Source organism: Lagopus leucura, unplaced genomic scaffold (assembly GCF_019238085.1).
Source record: "Lagopus leucura isolate 7727_CA_CO unplaced genomic scaffold, USGS_WTPT01 Super-Scaffold_100029, whole genome shotgun sequence".
Lineage (NCBI taxonomy): Eukaryota > Metazoa > Chordata > Aves > Galliformes > Phasianidae > Lagopus > Lagopus leucura.
In genome coordinates, this window is record NW_024962280.1 from 7,722,057 (window position 1) to 7,741,278 (window position 19,222).

Here is a 19,222-nt window from a genome sequence, read left to right on the forward strand (position 1 = left end):
TGTCCATGAGGAGGAGGGCAGTGTGGCCCATGATGGGGAGGAGGAGGAGGGCTATTTTGCTCATCATAGGGAGGAGGAGTAAAAGGGCGAAAATCAGATTTCTCTTGAATAAGAGGAGGACTGTGTTGTTTGTCATAGAGAGGAGGAGTGGAAGAGGGGTGCTCTGGTTCCTCTTGGGAAGGAGCCAGACCGTGGTGTGGAGGGGGAGGGTGGTGATGTCTACCGTGGCAGGGAGGAGGAGCTTCTTCGTGGCTGCCTTGATGATCTTTGTTGAAACCATGGTTATGCTCAGAGTCTTCAGGTTTGAACTGAAAGGTCGGTGGACCTCTATGCCTGTGACGATGTCTGTGATGATGGGGATGCTTGTGTGGCCAACCTGGAGCTGGAGATCTGCATCTTTGTCCATAATAACGTTGCTGTTTATAAAAAAACCAAAACACCAGAGCAAGACATATTAAGTTATATGTTAATAGAACAAACAGAAGAAAATGGTGACAGAGAAAGGTGGGAGTTAATGGGTTTGCATTTATGGCTCCAGTGGTTTGTAAAGGGAAAAAAAACAACAACAACAACTATTCTTTTCAAGATAGAAGGGAAGGAGTAGGTGATAAAATGTCAAATTACCAAAAAGCATCTGAAAGTACTGCACTGTGATAAAATGAAATGATGTAACCAACTGAGCACGATTTGTAATGGATCAAAGCGAAATGAAAACCACCCTGGAATCATTGTTGTAATATGAAATGGAATTCCAAATATGATACAGATCATCTTCCCTCTCCTTGCTTTCTAAAATTATCTTTGAACTTGTTTGCCAATCTCTACTCACTTTAACTGAGCAGTGTGATTAAGCAGAGTGGAGACACCTTTGGAGGAGGCAGTGGGGATAGCACAATTCCAATTAATCCTCTGACTATCTTAGTAGTCAAAAGCCAGTCTGTTCTCACATACAGGATCACAGCCAGGGAGTACTAAATAACCTTTCTGCTGTGTTTCTTCTGTGAGAGTGGACTGAAACTGCAGTAACCTGCATTAGGACATAGCCAGAGACATTGCAATAATTGAGTACCTACCCAGGGATGATAGAGTTCACAGTTTATTTCTATTCCATTGGGTTCCTCTGGATCACTAACAGTTCTTGCCTTGCAGAATCCTGTGTGCTAAACAAAACAAAACAAAACCCAAAAACTCAACAATGCACATCTGGGTTCTTGTGATGGAGATAATAGAAGCCACTGAAAAGTCAGCATTTAAAAGTTAGGCCATCTCTTTGGATACCTAACTGCGTTTATATAATTCGAACCTGAGCTTTCTGGCCAATCATTCTTGCCCTCTAAATAATGAATAAAATATATTTCATTTTGAGTATTCTTGACTATGAAAACCATTTCTTCATACACATCTAGAGAGCTATTGCTCTCCATCTTAATTCACTTTTGGTGTCTGTAAAAGTTGGTAATCTACCAATGCCTATATTGACTGATTTTTACACGTATTTTTCTGTCTTTGCTTGCCAAATGTCTGTTCAGTTTAGGCTATTCTGAAATTTTGCTTGAAGTCCTCTGAACTTGTTGTGAGACTGCTTTTGAGATGAATCTCAAATCAGAGATTTTTTCCATTTATATTTTTGAGAAGTAATTTGTAGTAATCTTTAACATTACTTCCCTTAGTGTCCTGTTTGCAGGGACTTTGGTCTGCTGTCTAGTACTGTGATAGCTCTCTGTAGATATACCTGAATTATTCAACCCTCTTTTCCCCTGTAGCAGAGAGCAAAAAATAACCCCTGACTCACTGATATGACACAGGATATGTATTTCACTGAAAATCCATAATTCATGTTATTGTAATTGTTTTTATGAAAATAGCATGGAAAATTTACTAGGGAATGGCCACAATTTGAATGAGAAAGCCAGATCCAAACAGAAGAATTGAGCTCTAGATCTGAAGCATGCCAGACTTCTGTTATATATATGTTTGATAGTTTAGACTGGCTCCTTGTAGAGGAAACATAGTAGGATCTGAACTTTGACATGCTGGGTTCTGCATTTTGGGTTTGGGTGCATGCTCCTAAGAAACACTTGGAATCACTGTGGAAAGATCATCCTGGTGCCATCACTTCTTATTCCTAGGCTCTACTTACAGCGTGCCAGTCATCCAGAAATTCACATTCCAGTGGCTCATCTGCTTGTTGCTGTTCTCCTCTGGAACATTTGGTCTCTTTTATAGAGAATCCTAAAATGTGAGCTTCACGGGAGGCAGTCTGGAAAAGACAGGTCAACTAAGAGGTGCCGACGGGGTGTATTTAAATAAACAAAAAGGAAACAACAACAAAAAAGCTGTAATTTTAAAAGCAGCCGTGCTTCATGCTGTTATCAACATCTCATATCATTCATACACTATCTGTGCTCTTCAGAAGTTTGCACATGGCTCTGTATTCAGCAGGAAAAGTGAATTAGATAATTTCTGCCTTTGTTCCTCTCTCCTTTATGAGTTTCATAAATAGTTGCTTTAATTTTTGACTGTAATAGTTTATTTCAGGTCTGTTGTAGGTGTCTGTAGCACATGTGCCCATAAGTTTCACTGGTTTAACCGAGCTTTTTGAAGCAGTTGCACACACTCTGCAGGATGTGTTCTAACAAAACTTGATAGTTTCTAAGTTTTATGCAGTCTGTTGAAATCCAGTGGTGAATTCTGAATTCTCACTGTAGCTGAACATGGAGAAGTGTGAAGATAAAGAAAAAAAAAAGTTTTAGGGAGAAATCCTTGAATCCAGGTAATTTGAAATCAGCTGGGGGCTGACTGGGCAGAAGTCCTACATGGAACTACAATATAAAGCATGCTAAATTTCTGAGCAGTATTGCAAGCTACGGAGAGGTGGGGTTGCCATGCTGTAATTTAGATGGATTTCAGGAGCAAGATGTGTTATGGAAGAGGTCTTTGCAGAGGTGTCCTGAACTGGAACATGTATTGGCAGAATGATCCTGTGCTTTTTAAGTAAAAATCTCCAGATCTAACAACAAGAAATTGTGGTGATGCGAGAATTATGCTTCTAGTCACCTAAAGGATAATGTTGTGTTCATGTTGACATCACTTAGAGATGGAGAAATTATTTAGCAAAGACAGTAGCTCCTCAAGAGGTACAGTGAATTTACAATACAAATTTACCTCCTGTTCTTCAGAGCTCTCAGAGTGCTGCTTTGTTCTACAGCACCCAAAATGATGCTGAGTCTGCTCACAGACTCACGTGCTAAATATTCTAAGAGTAAAAAGTTATCTGGCTTAATTTGACAGGATGTATGACTGTGATAAGGCACAGCTGTACATCTCGACAAACTATGGCTGGTGGGAAATAAACTCTTATATTGTATAATACGGTGGGAAAATAGGCATACAAAATAAAAATATCCACACAAAGAAGGCTGACATTCTGAATGCCATAGCGTTAAGCAGATAAGAAATCCTTTTGCTTTCATGTGCCTAGAATTGATAAGGCTTTGCAGAAGTAGAACCTTCAATTTTAAGCAGGTGATTTATATTGAGAGGTTACACATAGTATTTCTGATCCTAGAAGGATTTGATTTCAGGGCCCGTGGTTTTGGATCTGCTCCCAGAATGCTGTCATTTCTTGTTAGTAGTTCTAGGACCAAATGCCACTTACCGCCTTTAGAATCTTCTCAACTTTGTTGACTTTGAAGTAGTTTGTGTGGTTACCCTCACGGTTGAATTTTTCCAGGAGCTTTGCAGCAAGATCTTTATGTTCCTCAGTGACTTCTAAGACTTCAACTTTTACAGGACAATCTTTGCACTCTATTAAATCGGGAGGAACTGTGAAAACAGAGCGGTTACTAATATTGCAATGGATATTAATACTCTTCAGAGTAATATCTGTGTATGCAACTTTAATGTGAACTCATATGAAGAAGCTGAAATACCAAATGCTTCCTTGAAGTGAAATGTCTCTCTGCAAATACAGGTCTGTACTGTCATGTGAAAATGAATATTCTTAAAAATATTCTAGCTTAACTTTGGAATCTAACCGACTCCAATGGGCATTCTTTCAGAGTTTGGGTTTTTTTTCTGATACTCATTATCTTGCTTTGGTGGACTGAAGAAGTGATATTTGATATCAATAAAGCCTATCTTAGAGGAGTAGGGTACTCTTAATTTTGTTAGTCATTCTTAACGTACCATTTGAATTATCAAAAGTAGGAATGGTAAGCAGATGAGTCAATCTGTCATGGTTACCATCCAATAGCAGTGCACAGACTTGTACTTCATACTAGGACTGGTTTGAGGTTTGAGGTATGTGTTAGCTTACAAGAGTGGCTGTTTTACCTGGACTTAATGTACAATTATATCCATATAATTTAGGTTTCTTCAGCATCGGGCTTGTATATGTGATAATCTTACATTGCCCAAAGTCCTGGAGGAAAAAAAGAGAATATATGACTATCAGGTTATTTTCACTGGATTTAATGAGATGTAGTTGATCATAGACATTGTGCCTCCTTTTAATGTTCAGTATTTGGAAGGATAACAGATGTGGTCATTAACAGAAAGTTTGTTCTAGTACCACTCAAAATCTGTGTTCAGATAAGATGGGATCTCCTTCTACAAAAGCCTTTGTTTAATTTTCAGTTTGTAGACTGAGGAGGAAATGGAAAACTAACACAGTGTTCTCAGTCATTGTAGTGCTTATTTACAGAGAGATACTGCTAACTAGCAGGGGAGGATAGGATGCAAGAGATACTGAGAGGTTGTATCAGTCTTTATCAAAGTGTGGATGGACCTTTTCTCACATTCATTTTATCCATCTTAACCTTTTCTTTCTCTCTGCCCATGGCCTCCCTGCTTTTTCCTGTGTGGCAGAGAATCACTGCTCTCCTATTTCAATAAAGTTTTGCGCAGGTATTCTCATTCCACACTGCATCATTGTACTGCAACAAATAAGGACAAATACTGCAACATATCGTATGTGTAGTGACGCTAACAGTGTTTTACACTGTCATACCACAAACTCAGCCATGCTCTAAAACTGACAGAATATAACACTGGCCTTTCTGGCTGATATACTAGGAACGTGAGTTAAAATAAATCATTTCTAGTGCCCTTTAGTTGGTAGCAATTTATTCACAAAACATCAGTTCTGTTAAAAGCAGTGGAAAAGTGGAAAATGTCTTTTGAGAGAACTAGCTTAATGAAGCTGTGCTTATTTGATAACCCTTTCCTAAACCTTTAGCTGATGCTTAGCAACTCTAGAAACCAATCAATGTTATTTTTATAGCGAGCCATATTAAAACCTAGCCTTTGCTTAGAGTGCACAGGAATTCCTAGGCAATCAAATTATGTGTTTATTGACATATGATTCTGCCTGGATGCTATCACTTACCATGGAATAGAGATCACCATATTCACAAGTCTCCCAGGGTCTTCCAGATAACACGGAGCATTCAGTTTCCAGCACATCCAAAGTTAAGTAAAGGACTGATGAATTTTCCTGGAAGAGAAGTATGGGTTAAAAAAAAAAAACAACATTGTTTTTGAGAAACTTGGTCTGAAAGAATTTTTTTTTAGAAGTAGATACGTTTAATCTTTCTTGTAGCTTCACCAGTTCCCTAGTAAGGCTCTTCTGGGCTGACAAGCATAGTATCATGGAAGGGTTTAGGCTGGAAGGGAGCTTTCAACGTCATCTTGTGCAGGCGGTTGGTCAAGGCAAAGCTAAGTTTTAAGTTAGATGAAAATTAGATCAGCCTTGTCCAGCTGAGTTGTATATGCAACCAAGACAGATACTCTGCAACTTCTTTGAGCAGCTCCAGCACTTAGTCACTTGCTGTAACATTTGTGGCCTTACACCTAACAGAATTTCCTTTCCTGCAGCATATGGCTGTTGCCTCTCAGCTTCTGTTGAGAACCTGTGAGAAGAGTCTGTTGTTAACCCAGCATTTGTCACATAAAGAAAATGGTAATGTTGAAAAGTTGTCATTCCCTCCTGATTTTCACATTAAACACCCTGGTCTATTAGCAAACCTGCTGACAGCTTTTCCAAATTCATCCGTTTCAAATGACCTTAGTGACCAGATGCTGTTTCAGAACTTTGCTTCCTACCCTGTTTATTTGAGGGGTGATGCAATAAAACTGTAATCCCAATAAATTTAAAAGCCTTAACTCTGAAATTCTTCTAGTATGTTCTGTTTCCAGAGCAAATGGGATGAGGAATTATAATTTGAATATGACTGCCATTGTAATGGAAAGTGGTGTTAAGAATTATTATGCTCACAGAAACAGTATTTTATTTTTCTGTAGGGTAATGAATCTCAATTCACATTTGGAATGCATTACTTAAACTTCGTGCAACCCCTGTATGGACATTAGGAATGAAAACATTTCGTTTTATCATTTGGATAAATTGATGCAAAGCCCTTCGCTGTGACTGAATGCGTCTTCAGGTTTTAGGAAACTTCATCCATTCAGATTCCTTTGTCAGAGCGTTTCCAAACAGGCAAGACCTCAGGAAAGAATTACCACAGTCTACTGTAGTGTTTTATTAGTGAGTGCGCCCAGTGTGGTGTTGCACACTAGTTTTGCAGTGTCTGTGTCTCAGCATTGTCACTCTTTTAAAACAACAGGCTAGGTGATCTGGACAAAGACATGCATTATTCTGTGTCAGAATCAGGAAAAGAATATAGCCATCCTGGCACCCATTCTGCCCATTATGCACACGATTATTCTCCGCTTGGAGATAGTTAGCATTTTTATTGTACTTTATAATTTTTTTTATAAATTCAAGCTGCTAGTCGTCATATTAGTAAAATGCAGACAGAGAAGGGAACAAATACAGTGACAAAGACTATTTTTTCTCATTTGTGTTCATGGAATTGCACTGAATGGGATGGTAAGATGGTCTTTTGTAAAATGTACCATTCACTAGGAGTGAAGCAATTCAATGCATTTACTGTGTCATCAACACTTGTGAAATGCTAAGGAAGGCAATTTATCCCTGGCAAATATTTATTTTCTTCAGTAGGATGCATTTAGATTCTATAAATCCTAAAGCAGAGTTTGGGTTTAATTAGGTGCCTGCATCCTAACACGCGGAAGGAAATTGCTCTGTTCAGCAGCCCTGTACAAGCCCAGAACTGTTATGGTGAGGTACATGAAGTATCTTATGCTTCTACAACTCCCATGTAAACTTAGCAGAGATACAACTGCTAAGAATTTGTCAGGTTAAGTTTCTTCAGGGGATTGATGTCATAGTTTTGATGCACACTATTGCATGGAAAAATAGATTATCCACAGAATAACATTCCGGTTTTTTGTTTGTTAGTTTTTCAGTGTTGCCTTGTCAGGGCTGCCACCATTACGTTTTGCTCAGCATGGAAGAAACCACTCCCACTAGCTTTTGTTCTAAGAAGGCACAGAACCCTCGTGGGATTAATGTTTTAGCAGTAGGTTAGATCAGTTCTTATAGACTCTGCATGGCTGTTGATCCTGTGAAGTGCAAAGACAGCAAAATTTATTTACAGCAATTTACTAATGATGAATTTATTAAAATTTACAAAGCAAAGCAGGAACATTCTTCAAGGGCAGGAGACTTGAGGGCTTAAGTCTCTATGCTGAAGACTGCTTGCTTCCTAGATGAGCTTTTCAATCACTTGGCTATTACATCAAAATCCAATAATATCACTCCCTGCATCCTTTTCTTTGAAAAACAAGATGTTCTCTTGATATTCTGGAAGCCTACCTGGAGATCTGTAGTAATCTGGACTTTGGGTTTCTTTTTGAGTTTTTTCTTGTCTTAAGGAAGGGGCAGTTTTAAGCATCTCCATCAAAAAACAGTTTGCTTTTTTTTCAGTTGCAATACTGAGATGCGTAATACATCTCCTAAGCAATGCACATGTGCAGATTTTCATTTACTAAGCGAGCAGCTGAAAGGTAGCCAAGTTCATAGGTAATACTGAGTGTCCTTGGTCTCTGTCATCTAGAAGTTAAAGTAAATGAATTTTGTATTCTGTTGGCTACAGCTGTTAATTTGCTTTGGCCTCTAGGAAGGCATTCATTGAGAAAGGCTCGTGAATATAGTCTCTAGGAAAAAGAGAGAGAAATATGGAGAAACCTATGAAATGGGAAATGGTCCTCCTATGTACCTATGAAACAGCTCAACGTCGAGCCCTTTCCCTTTTTTGCAGGCTGGTATTTTCATCTCTAGCTTCCTCAACCTTTCCTCTTTCTCTCCAGTTACACAGAGATTTGTGATTAAGATAATAATGAAATACCTATCTTGAACTATACCTTGATCTAATTAATGCTAGACTTTAGCATATTAAAGAAACCCTCTGAGTATAAATTATGAATGTTATTTGAGACCTGACAACAGCCGAGGCAGATTAATTTCTAGTACTTCACAAAGCTGTTCAGAGCATCTCTCATGCTACCATCCAGTCGGCCAAGAAAATAGAAGGCATTCAGCATCCCTGGAACATACAGTCAATCATGCACAAGTGAATGCTGTGATGACGTAAATCAGATCTGATTCATTAAATCTTATCAGCATTGCTCTGTTAAAAACAATCATCAGCGGCTTTCAATGAACTGGCTCATTATTTTATCATCATGGTCTTGTATAGATCAGCTTTTAAATCAACACTTACCGTGTGTAGTCTGTGTGCATCAGCAACACGGAACAGGCCGAACACGTAGCCGTCCTGGCGATGTCTGTTCACCAGATCCAGCGCCATTCCTGCATCTGTCTGAATGGCCTCACAGTCCGTAGGTGCAGCGACCTGGCTGGTTTTGGTTTGGGCATTGCAACAATGCAGAAGTGCTAGAAAAAGAGCTGAAGTTACACGCAGCATTTTGTCTGTGGTGTTAAGTCACTTCTGCTCATGCTCTGAGAAAGCCAGTATTCTGCTTTTGAATCAAAGCGGCCCACAGAAGCTTTAAATGAATGCTAAAAAGTCACGGTTTTATATAAATTTAGGTGTTGTGTCACAGGACCATTACCTTGGCCCTGGATTAATGTTTGCAAACTGGAAGTAAATGATTACACTGTGATTTGAACAGATTTTGAAGAAAGTGAGCCCTTAAATAGTCTTTGGACCACCATCAAAGGGGCTGTGTTTGTGGTTCTTTAAGCAGGCATTGTGCAATAGTGTTTTACTATGAAAAATATTTAGCCTCCTACACTATGCTGGTGAGCCTGGCATTAAGAAGTGTGAGTTTGTTTGCAGGTATTATGCAATCTATGCAATCTTGGTTTCCTGTTTGCAATAAAAATTGTTGAAATGAAAACATAAGGAACCTTTGTGGTTGTATTATGGCTTCGTCTGTGTGATTACAGCTCCTTAATGATGAGAGCAAGAATGAGCAAGAATGTCACTCAGATCAGGAGAAGAGGTGTAGCTCATGGTACCCTTGCAAGCTGGTGGTCCGTGGCTTCTGTGCAAGTACCTGCCACTCTTGCAGATGGGAGAATTCAGAGCAGACTTCTATCAGCTTCACCTGTTTTCAGAATGGCACACAGAATAGGATTGATTGGCTTAATACCAGCGTAATCAAGTCGTGGCATGGAAGGACATAAACCTACCTTCGTGCTCTCAGTCTGGGTAGTTGTGTGCTCTTTGTCTGCAGTAGTTTCAAAAGACTTTGAAAAAAAACAGCCCTGATAATATTTTAGTGTTTATTAAAATAATGCAGTGCATACTAATGTTCATAGCTTTCACAGCTGCCAATGTTTGCATGTTTGACTTTGAGGGCTTTATTGTATTTATTTTTGTAAGAAGCATTAAGAAATATTATGGGTAATCACTCTTAACCCTCATTAAATTAATCTTTATTGAATAAAAACCCGACTTTTAGCTTGTCTGTCATCTGAGAAATCACATTCAAAAATGCCCAGAGCCAAAGCAGTGGCATATGAGCCCATTGTGTCCATTTCAGTGTGAGAGTGAGGAACACTTGGCCATAGTCTGAATTGATTTAAAATGGAAAAAAGTAGTATACCTGTTTGTAAAGTAGTGTACATGTTGCCACGGAGAGATGTGGAGGTGAACACTATCAGTGAGGTCAGAAATGGTTTAAAAAGTTTGCGGACAACAGGTCTTAAAGTGGATGCTAGGACTGAGCAGAGTTGCACTCTTTAATATCCCCAGTACAATAATCCTGGACACTAGAAAAGCACAAGGGATGGATTGCAAAAAGGAAGCAGGCCCACATGCTTCTCCTAACCACAATTGTTTTGCCACAGTGAGACATGAATACTGGGCTGGAAGAAACACTCTGGTGATGCAGTCTCACATTTCTTTTGTTGAAGTTTTTTATGGTGTTTCATTATAATAATTCCAAATTTCTTCTGGAAAAAAAAAAAAAAAAAAAGGTAAAATAAATGCTGTGTAAATAATCAAAGGCATCTGAAACACTTCTCCCCAGTTAGAAATAATATTCGCATCAGTGCTGCGTTTCATATCCCAGCCCCATTCATTACTTACAGCACTGTTTAATTTTTCAAATGGGCAGTCGTACTGAAGAAAGCCATCAAATTAGGTAATGTATAACATAATTCCCTTAGTCATCCATTGTTTGCAGATTGTTTGTTCGTTATTTTTCTGTTTGTTCTCTGCTGTTCGTGGTGACACTGATCATTTTCTTGACAGAGGCTTATGCATTTTTTATGGGTGAAACAGAAACACTGTGAATAAAGAGTATAAAATGTACAGTTCCTGCAAAATTAACTGCAGAAGTAAAAGTAAGGTTCTGTTCCCACTATAGAGTTTTGTCCTCAATTTTTGAGGGAAATGACAAGTTGGTTTAATTATATAAGGTTATACTATATAAGCACAGTGTAATATAATATTAAATAACATTCGTATAGGTGTCATATTATTTAGGTTAATTATATAAGGTTGACCCATAAAGTAATAAGAAAACCCACTAGCTTTTAATGCTAAACAGCGTTGACATCCTCTTCTCCATTTATGCACCATGACACAGAGCATGGCTCAGTAAGGGCCCTGAGAGCATCCCTCTCCCAGCAGTTTGCCTGCCAGGGCTCAGGGCCAGCTCAGCAGCAGCACAGCTGAGGCTGCACCCCTTTCACCTCGATGAGCTTGGGGTGAGTGTGCCGCACAGCACTGCACAGCAGCCACAGCCAAGGCTGTCTCAGCCCTCTGAGGGCTTTTGCTCTCTGCAGTTGCCTTTCTTCCTTGTTCTGATGGGAAGAATTTAAGAATTAAGAGCCGAAGTACCCGCTTACATTTCTCTTTGTGATCTGTTCTTGTGTTTTTGTGAAACAGAGAACTCAAAAAACGAGTGCTTTAATAAGCAGTTTATTTGTTTAGAGATGTTGCACAAATGGGAAGACCGCTTTGTCTCTGTGGCTATTATTTTGTTGCAGGTAGTTAGGGTGACTGGGTGCTGACTAGACTTTGGCAGGCTTTCCAGTAAGCAAAGGATGTAGGATGGAATCTATCTGCTTTGCTTCTCCTGGGCATGAGTCTGATAGAGAAAGTTCTGTAGGGAAAGGGAGGATAACTGGTCCAGTGGCTGGTTTGTCTACCTGAGTCGTTTCTCCATGGGGGGCCGGTGGAGTAGACATACATTCTGTAGCCTTAGGTGGAATTGGTTTTCTATCTTCCTGCTCACTTTGACTTTCTCTTACTTTATGAAATGAGATGTCCTCAGTTGAAGGAGGGAGAATTTTGACACAGCCCATTGTTTTTCCTAGATGTAAGGAGAAAGGATTGGTTTCTGCAGGGAAAGCTTGTTGATGATTCTGACTGGATTCTTCAGATCCCTGATTAGTTTGTAGTTTTCCTTCTTCAGTGGCAGGATTCTAAAAAAAAAGGCAACAAATATCACATTTATTGAAGCTGTTACAATTTTTTTCTTATGTGAAGAAGATCACCCTTTATCTACAATCCCAATTTGCAAAGACCAGCTGCAGAACAGAACCATGAGGGTCAGACACATGGAACTTCCTCTTAAGCCAGTGCACGAATCCTGGGTAACTACACTTCTTTTTGTTGTTTATTATTATTTCTTTGTAGATCATTTTGAGCACTTCTCTGTGATAGATGCTGTACTCTCTTGCCTTTTTACCCACCTAGCAACAGTCTGCTTTATCACAAGAGAGATTTCTTCCTGATTTGGCCTTATCACTTTCTTGAAGTCCATATCTTTGTGAATTAGAAAATTTGAAAATGGTTGGGCTTTCAGGAGTTCAATTCTTTTTTTATAAAGGAGTGCTACTCTTGCAATATTAAGATTAGATTAAGAAATACCTGTGGGCTGTAGATTTCACAGGATATTGTGACGGTCTCCTTGCGTTCCATGTCACTGTTTACCACAGAGCCTTTGCAGAAACCCGTTTGCTGGAAGAAGAAAATGCAAGTATTATTTTCACAGCGCTGCTGATACTTAGCTCTTATCTTGTAAAATTGGTGATTATGAAAGGCTGAGTTGTTACAGCTTCTACATGTATTTGTAGGGATAAGCAGCTTGGGCAAACTTGTATTTTGGGATTGGCAAGCTTATAAAGGAAGGCAGCATTTTGAAAAAGGCTTTATGTTTACAAAGCAGGGTTAGGTAGCACAAAAATAAGCTGTGTTAAGGTCTGTCTCCAACAGCACACATAAGTTCTGCTGCAGCAGAGTATCCCCATGGAAGCGAGGTGCGTAATAGAGCACAGTGTTGTTTCTCAGACAGAAACAAATTCACATCATACTAATGAAAGAATCCATGACAAGATGTTGCTTCTAACAACTGTGTGTTTACTGGACTGCAGGTAGTATGACTTGGATCTCAGTTAAGACGAGACTTGAAATGGAACATCTCAGCAGCATGCTCATTTAATCTTTAGGTTTCCTTTGATATTTTTTTCCTTGGATGTTTTCCCCAACTGATTTAATTGTAGTGTGGATATGTTCTTGTGCTCTGTTTGCAATTCGTTGTCAGTATCTGCTTATATGGAAAAAGTCCTTAAAAATGTTTTGCTTTTGTAAAGCAATGGCTACCCATTTTTTCTGGACTTACTTTTGTTTGTTTTGGTTTCTTTTGCTCATAGACTTCTAGGAAATAGTTTGGAGCTTTTACTGAATTTTTTCCTGTATTTTAAAGTAGTTTGTATACATGCCAGTCAGGGCTACAACCCATAGGAAGACTTCCTTGGGTTTTGCTTCTTGTCTGCAGAGAACCAAAGGATTAGGAATCATAGTATCTGTTTGTACTTACAGCTAATTCAGGTGAAAGAGGCTTGCACTTGGAGATGTCAGCAACTGGTTCCCTTCTGGGGCAGGATGTCTCCTGAATTACAAACTCCACAAAATGCGCCGGACCAGTGACCCACTGTTAGTAACAGACCAGTGAGAACCCAGTGAGAATCAGCCTATGTGTGGCTGTCAAGGAGGAGAAAAAGTCCTGCAGACCTCAGAATTGTTGTAGAACTCCTTTTAAGTGTGGAAAGAGCAGGTAGTATTTGGATATTGCTACTGAAAGTGATTTTTACCTGTGCTACTTTATTGCCTGATTATTTTTTTACTTCTTACAGATGCACAGTCCTGTTAGCTCATGGATGAGCTGTAGTTCAAACAAATTTTATTTTTCCTGATAGATTAGCATCCATGTAGAACTATAAATCCAAAGTCTGCTCATTGTCTCACTGATCAATTCACTACTTTAATGAAGAGGATCATTTTTTCCATCTTTTTTGAAAGCACAGGTTTCCTCTGGGTTGGAAACTTGATTAAATATTGCATTGTAGCACTATTTAACAAAGAGCAAAATCCCCCCGCTCTCTATGTGTAATGAATTTTAGAGAGACTGGATATTACTCTCATAAACAGCATTTTGCCAGGAAATCACTAATTCTCTATTATTCTAATATTAGTTTTAAACCAGGATTAAAGTCATTTAGATCTGTGTAAGAAGGGATGACTGTGCTTTATTAAATATGTTCTGGTAGGAGCCATTAATATACGGTGATGATGGAAGGAAGAGCTCATAGTGAAGCTTTCCTAGATTTTGGAATGTCAATCTTCAGTTTTACAAAGAGTTCTTTTTGTAACTGATGGAGTCAAAATCTTGGATCAATGCAGATCCTTATTTCCCAGGAGAATTCTCCATGGAAGTAACCTCAGTGCTATACATATGCAGCTTCTAAACAAGCTGTAAGATGTAACAAATCATATTTCTTGACAGCTAAAGCAAGTTGTATGAGCCTTGGCTTACCTGCATTGAAGCTCTCGTGACGTTGAGGACAGAAAAATAATGAGTTTGTTCACTCTTTTCATTGAATTTGGCCAGGCTTTTAACAGCAGTCTCCAAATACTTGGGCTCAGTTGGACAGTCATCAACTGGGCAGTCAGGACATACTTCCCAAATATATCTGGATGGAACTTTTTTATTCAAACAAAACAATGCTGTTAGATAGGAATTCTGAGGACCATGGGAACGTGCTGGCAGTGTAGGTCACTCCAAATGCATCTGTACCCCCAACCCTCCTTAACTCCAGAGCAGCAAGATGGTCATGGTTTCACTCTGCATTTTTGAAAGTGTCATTGGATTCAGAGACACTTCAGAAACAAGCTCAGGCTGCTGAGAGTGGGCTTGCTGATCTCACTTGCCCTTCACAAACCCGTAAAGATACTCTTTGGGACACAGGATAAAAGCGCAAATAGGAGCCGTGGGTTTCCCAGATGTGAAAAGAGCTATTCTCTGCATTGCTTTGTGCTGCAGGACTGCTCTGGCCTTACGATCACTGACCTGAGAAAAATAGGTCAGGTGAAAGCTAATGGAGACACTGTGTTGCCATAATTACAACTAAAATGCAAATACTAGATGGCAAGCTACTTTCCCAGTCCTTTTTAAAAGCGGGTGTAATAAATAAAGACATACCTGGCTGCAAATTGCACTCATAAGTATTCAGATGAGCAATTTTTCTTGGCTGATTAATGTAGATAATTGCTTTGCACTGACCATAAACCTAAAACAATGTAAACATGCAGAAACAATTAACCTTTAGCAGCCTTTGCAGTGATAGAGGGTGTGCTGTTAGTTTTCTTCTCACAGTCATGAAATAATTTTCAAGAAGAAAACTGTGTTAATACTGAAATGGGGCCGAAGCACGTTTCTCTTCTGAATATCCCTTTAGAAATAAAAACTCAGATTCCCCTGGTGTCAGTTCTGACAGTTCTGTCAGTTGTTGTGCAGTATTTGTCTGCAGGATGGCCTATGGAGGGCCACTCTTCTGTGGGCTGAGAGCTGCCCATGTGTGAGAGAGCGCCTTACCCAGCCTGTACCCTGCCGTCCAGTCCCTCGTATCCCTGCTTTCTTCTCCCTGTTCTGCTCATAGCAAGGAAGCAGAGTCATATGAATGACCCTAAATGGGTTTTGTGGTACAGTAATAGCACCCTTGCACACCAAGAAACACTGACTTTTGCCAGAATATAAATGCTGACCTATTAATATTCGTTTTACCTTTGTGTTTGAAAGTCAACTTTACGTTCTCAGTGTGCTTCTTAAATACAATCAGGACCTCTAGGACAAACGTTTCTAGACTTCATAGAAGCTGTTCTTTTTTCACATGCAGGGCTTCTTTCTAGCCAGTCTCCATTCCTTAATGTTGCTTTTCACTTGTTTGGAATAATTTTTGTCACTTGTAATAACAGTCATAAATCACTTTGTCTTTGCAGCTTATCTTGCTAGGCTTTCTGTTTTCTCCCCTTTCCAACACAATTTTTTTTCAAAATTGTTGAAATAAAAGTGGAATTAAAGCAAACTAAAAATTCCATGTTATATAAAAGCAAATCTCTTTTATTCTTTCTTGACAGTCTGTCTTTAAAACAAACTCTTACAGGGCTAAATAGTGCCCTAGCATAGCTGTTTAGCTATATCTGCTTATTAGTTGTGATCAAAATTTTTCATTCAATTTTCATTTTATAGAATAAACCTTACCTCTCTATAAACTGACTAGAAAGTACAGAGGAAAACTGTGAACCTCAAAAATGAGATTTGATTTTTTCTAAGACTCTGCTGTCTGCTGAGAATGCACGCATAGGGATTTTGCTGTCTTTAGTAGTACCTGAGTAACACTCATACCTGAGATTCAGTATGAAAATAAAATCCTTACAGTTGTATGAGCTGGTCTGACCCTGCAGTTCTTCCACAGCTGTTTGCTGAGTACGTGGCATTCGGTATCCACTACGTCCAAGATGAGATAGAAAACAGAACCAGTGATCTCCTGAGCACAAGAGAAGAACGGGTCTTATCACACAAATAAAAAAAACTTACATGTGTGTTAACTGCACATTTAGACTGAGATTATGTCTTATTGAAGAGGGAGGTAAAACCCAATGAATTGATTCTACTGGTTTATGGAGAAAAGAAACCACTTTATTGGGCTTCTTTATTGGTCTTGTAGAAGTCTGGGGCCGATGTCTGTACCATTTTGACACGGTATTTCTTGTTTCCTGTGTCTCTCTTGTATAATATCAGCTCTACTACTCTGGTTATTATGAGGTGATTATAAAATCTACACATCTTTTTGTCTACCTGCTTCGGTATGCATCATTCTCCTCTGGGGAAAGGATAATTTGGGGTTTATTCAGAGCTCAGCAGATCTCTGAAGGTTTCATTATGCTGCTTTTAATTTTCATAAAAAGACCGCTATGCAAGGCCTTTTGATATCTGCTTGGTACTGAATAAAGGCTCGTATCTTTTCTGCTCCAACAAAAAGATCCCCTCCTCAATGCTGCTGATGCTAGTACTGCTGTGCCACGTGTGCTGGGAAGCTTGGGAGCCAGAAGAGATTTGGCAGCAGCACAGAACTGATTGCGTCTGTGGCAGGATGTTCTGGTGCAAGGGGAAGGAATGAAATATTTTGGCATGATTTGTCATTTTGGTTAAGTGGCTGTTATTGAAGTTAATCATGAGTATCGTGTATGAAAGAAGGCTCTGTCCTACTTACGTGTAAGTTAATAGCAGATGGCTTATTAGTTTCAATTAGAGCAAAACTGAGCCACAAGTTGCTTAAGGGCAGATTAGAATTTGAAGTCATTTTGAAAATGTTTTTATCGTAAGTGCTGGCTAAAAAAGTGGGGGGAAGGAACTTGGGCTGATTAAATATACAGACATATTTCTTGAAAATGTTGAGGTGCATTGAAAGTTGCATAATATCGTTACTGCCAATGATTATCCCTGACATAGCCAACTGCTACTGTGTACTCCATTCCAGCAGCAGCAAGATTGTGACAAAGGGCTCAGATTGCTTGGTGTGTTATTACAGTGTCTCAAAACACCTTATTTGTAGGATGAGCTCATTGGATGCTTACACAAAATAATAGCAGAAAATTAAACTTCCGAAGAAACAAAGAACAAACTGTGCCCTAATTGAATAAGTTAAGATTCTAGGGAATTAAGCGGCAGACCAAATCCCAAGCAAGGCTCAGAATCCCCTTGTGCTGAGGTGGACTCTGCATGGGTGAAGGGAGAAGCAAGGAGACAGAGTGGTTTAGAGCATGTCTGCACCCAGCTTTGGTGACGGGACTGGCACCAGCTCCATGAGCGGCGCTGGGTTCTGGGCCAACCCACAGGTGTCCTATGTGGAAACAGCTCTCAGAAGAGCTGACCCAGTGCTTTATGCATTTGGGCCTGGTGCAATCATTCAAGGTTATTCCTTGCTAGTGCCGGTAGCTTCACATGTTGTTACACAAAATAGTAATAAATTAAGCATGCACAGGGAAATAAAACATTTGAGGATACGTATTCCCTGTTGTCCCCTGTAATCTTTGCACTTGACCTGTTTTTGGATTTCTTCTGGAGAATGAGTCATCATTTGGAGATGTGTAAAGGAATTTCCTGGTCCCAAGCTGGATGTGTTTCCACCTGTTAGCACTCACATCTTTTGTGCAAAATGCGTGGTGACTTATTAGCTCTTGCACTCCAACTGCTCAAGGCAGTGGGGAGAAGGTGTAATATGAAATTAAATCCAAGTAGTAGTGTTTCATATCAAATTGGAACTGATGCCTGGAGCTATTCCAGGGGCAGGCTGCAGAGAATCATGCCTGAGCTTTGCTCTCTAATTGCCCACAGTGGTGATGAAACTGTTTCTATTCATCTGTGCATAAAGGTGACATGGCCCCTGCAGTCCTGTGAACGTAGATTTACATTTGTCTCGGAATATTTTGTAGTTCAAATCACCATTGGTGGGGAATAGTGATAGATACAGGGCTCTTCGTGAGAGAAACGGATGTAGAACAAGCAGTAAACTTACCTGAGGATGTTCTCTGACACTGAGAATGCGATAGAGGCTGAGGATGTAGCCCTCTGTTCGGTCGGCATTGATGTGGCGGAGGGCCAGGTCTGCAGCCTCCTCCACTGCAGCGTCATGGCAGGTGGGGGAGAGCAGCACACTTGGCAGCTCTCCGGCAGGAGGAGAGGCAGCCCAGGAGCAAAGCGCCTGCGTGCCAAAGAGCACTGAAATAAGTAAAAGCATTCTGCTTAGAAAAGCAGTGCAGCAGATCAGAATGGCAAGTTGGTACAGAAGAGCTGAGAGCTGTGTGAAATAGCAGGCTTTGTAATGGAACCATGTCTTTATAAACTGGTGTCCTCTCTTTGTTACGTACTGCACATCACCTTTAAACTATAGCTACAATTGCAAACACTAAGTCAATGATTACAAGGTTTTATGTAAGCGTTGTGGCTTTCTCTGAGACCAGAGAACACTTTTTCCTTCTGCCTTTACAACTTCAGTTCAGACGTGGTTGGGCAGATCGCATGACTTTGACCTCATCACGAGGCACAAGAATATACAGAGAAAGCTGCTTTCTTAAGGAGCCAGCTGTTCTTAAATAAACCTGCATACAGGACAGCTCTGGCTCCAGCTCTGTTGTGTCAGTGATCCAGATTTTCTCTCAAGTAAAACAATGACTGAGGTCTCACTGATTTGAGTGGAAGTGGGGTAAGAGTCAAGAGGTTGATGGATTTCACACCTGGCAATTCTATTTGTTAAATTCTAATTGTAAACAAATATACCAACTCTTTAAGTTATATGCTGTCAACATGGAGCTTTGCAGAAACAGAAAGGTCAGTCTGGATTCATTCTCTGAGTATTCCTACTCACTTGGATACCTGCAAATTATTGTTAACCTGTTGCCATGGTCAAGCAAGCGAAATGCAATCCATGTCCAAGCAAGAGGCCTGTGGACAAGTGGCCTGCTCAAGCCATTACATA

At 39.8% G+C, this 19,222-nt stretch overlaps 2 protein-coding genes across 9 annotated transcripts in view; both read right to left on the bottom strand.

Moving 5' to 3' along the window:
• Window positions 1-8,957, bottom strand: part of HRG (histidine rich glycoprotein) — a 10,199-nt gene extending 1,242 nt beyond the window's left edge. For 3 of the 8 annotated variants that reach the window (XM_042881264.1, XM_042881258.1, XM_042881256.1), the window contains exons 1-7: window positions 8,649-8,956; window positions 5,390-5,497; window positions 4,336-4,423; window positions 3,659-3,825; window positions 2,141-2,260; window positions 1,074-1,160; window positions 27-416 (exon numbers count right to left, since the gene is read on the bottom strand). In XM_042881264.1, the coding sequence (XP_042737198.1) occupies window positions 27-416; window positions 1,074-1,160; window positions 2,141-2,260; window positions 3,659-3,825; window positions 4,336-4,423; window positions 5,390-5,497; window positions 8,649-8,852 (1,164 nt within the window). In that variant the 5' untranslated portion in view covers window positions 8,853-8,956. Of the gene's footprint in view, window positions 1-7; window positions 417-1,073; window positions 1,161-2,140; window positions 2,261-3,658; window positions 3,826-4,335; window positions 4,424-5,389; window positions 5,498-8,648 lie in introns of all 8 variants that reach the window. The other 5 variants (XM_042881263.1, XM_042881260.1, XM_042881257.1 and 2 more) reach the window with 4 other exon arrangements.
• A 2,348-nt stretch (window positions 8,958-11,305) lies between these two features.
• On the bottom strand, window positions 11,306-18,597 carry FETUB (fetuin B). Its single transcript, XM_042881361.1, has 7 exons — window positions 18,263-18,597; window positions 16,121-16,231; window positions 14,887-14,974; window positions 14,221-14,387; window positions 13,225-13,338; window positions 12,276-12,365; window positions 11,306-11,827 (listed from the first exon to the last, which is right to left on the bottom strand). Exons 1-7 carry the CDS (start codon window positions 18,482-18,484, stop codon window positions 11,414-11,416), a joined length of 1,206 nt encoding a protein of 401 aa, XP_042737295.1. The 5' UTR covers window positions 18,485-18,597; the 3' UTR covers window positions 11,306-11,413.
• Between the last annotated feature and the right edge of the window lie 625 nt (window positions 18,598-19,222).

Coding starts and splice junctions, on each gene's coding strand:
- FETUB (XM_042881361.1), bottom strand. CDS start 18,484: ATGCTTTTACTTATTTCAGTGCTCTTTGGCACGCAGGCGCTTTGCTCC. Junction 16,232..18,262: donor GTGTCAGAGAACATCCTCAG/GTAAGTTTACTG, acceptor TCTTGTGCTCAG/GAGATCACTGGTTCTGTTTT. Junction 13,339..14,220: donor TCACGAGAGCTTCAATGCAG/GTAAGCCAAGGC, acceptor TGTTACTAACAG/TGGGTCACTGGTCCGGCGCA.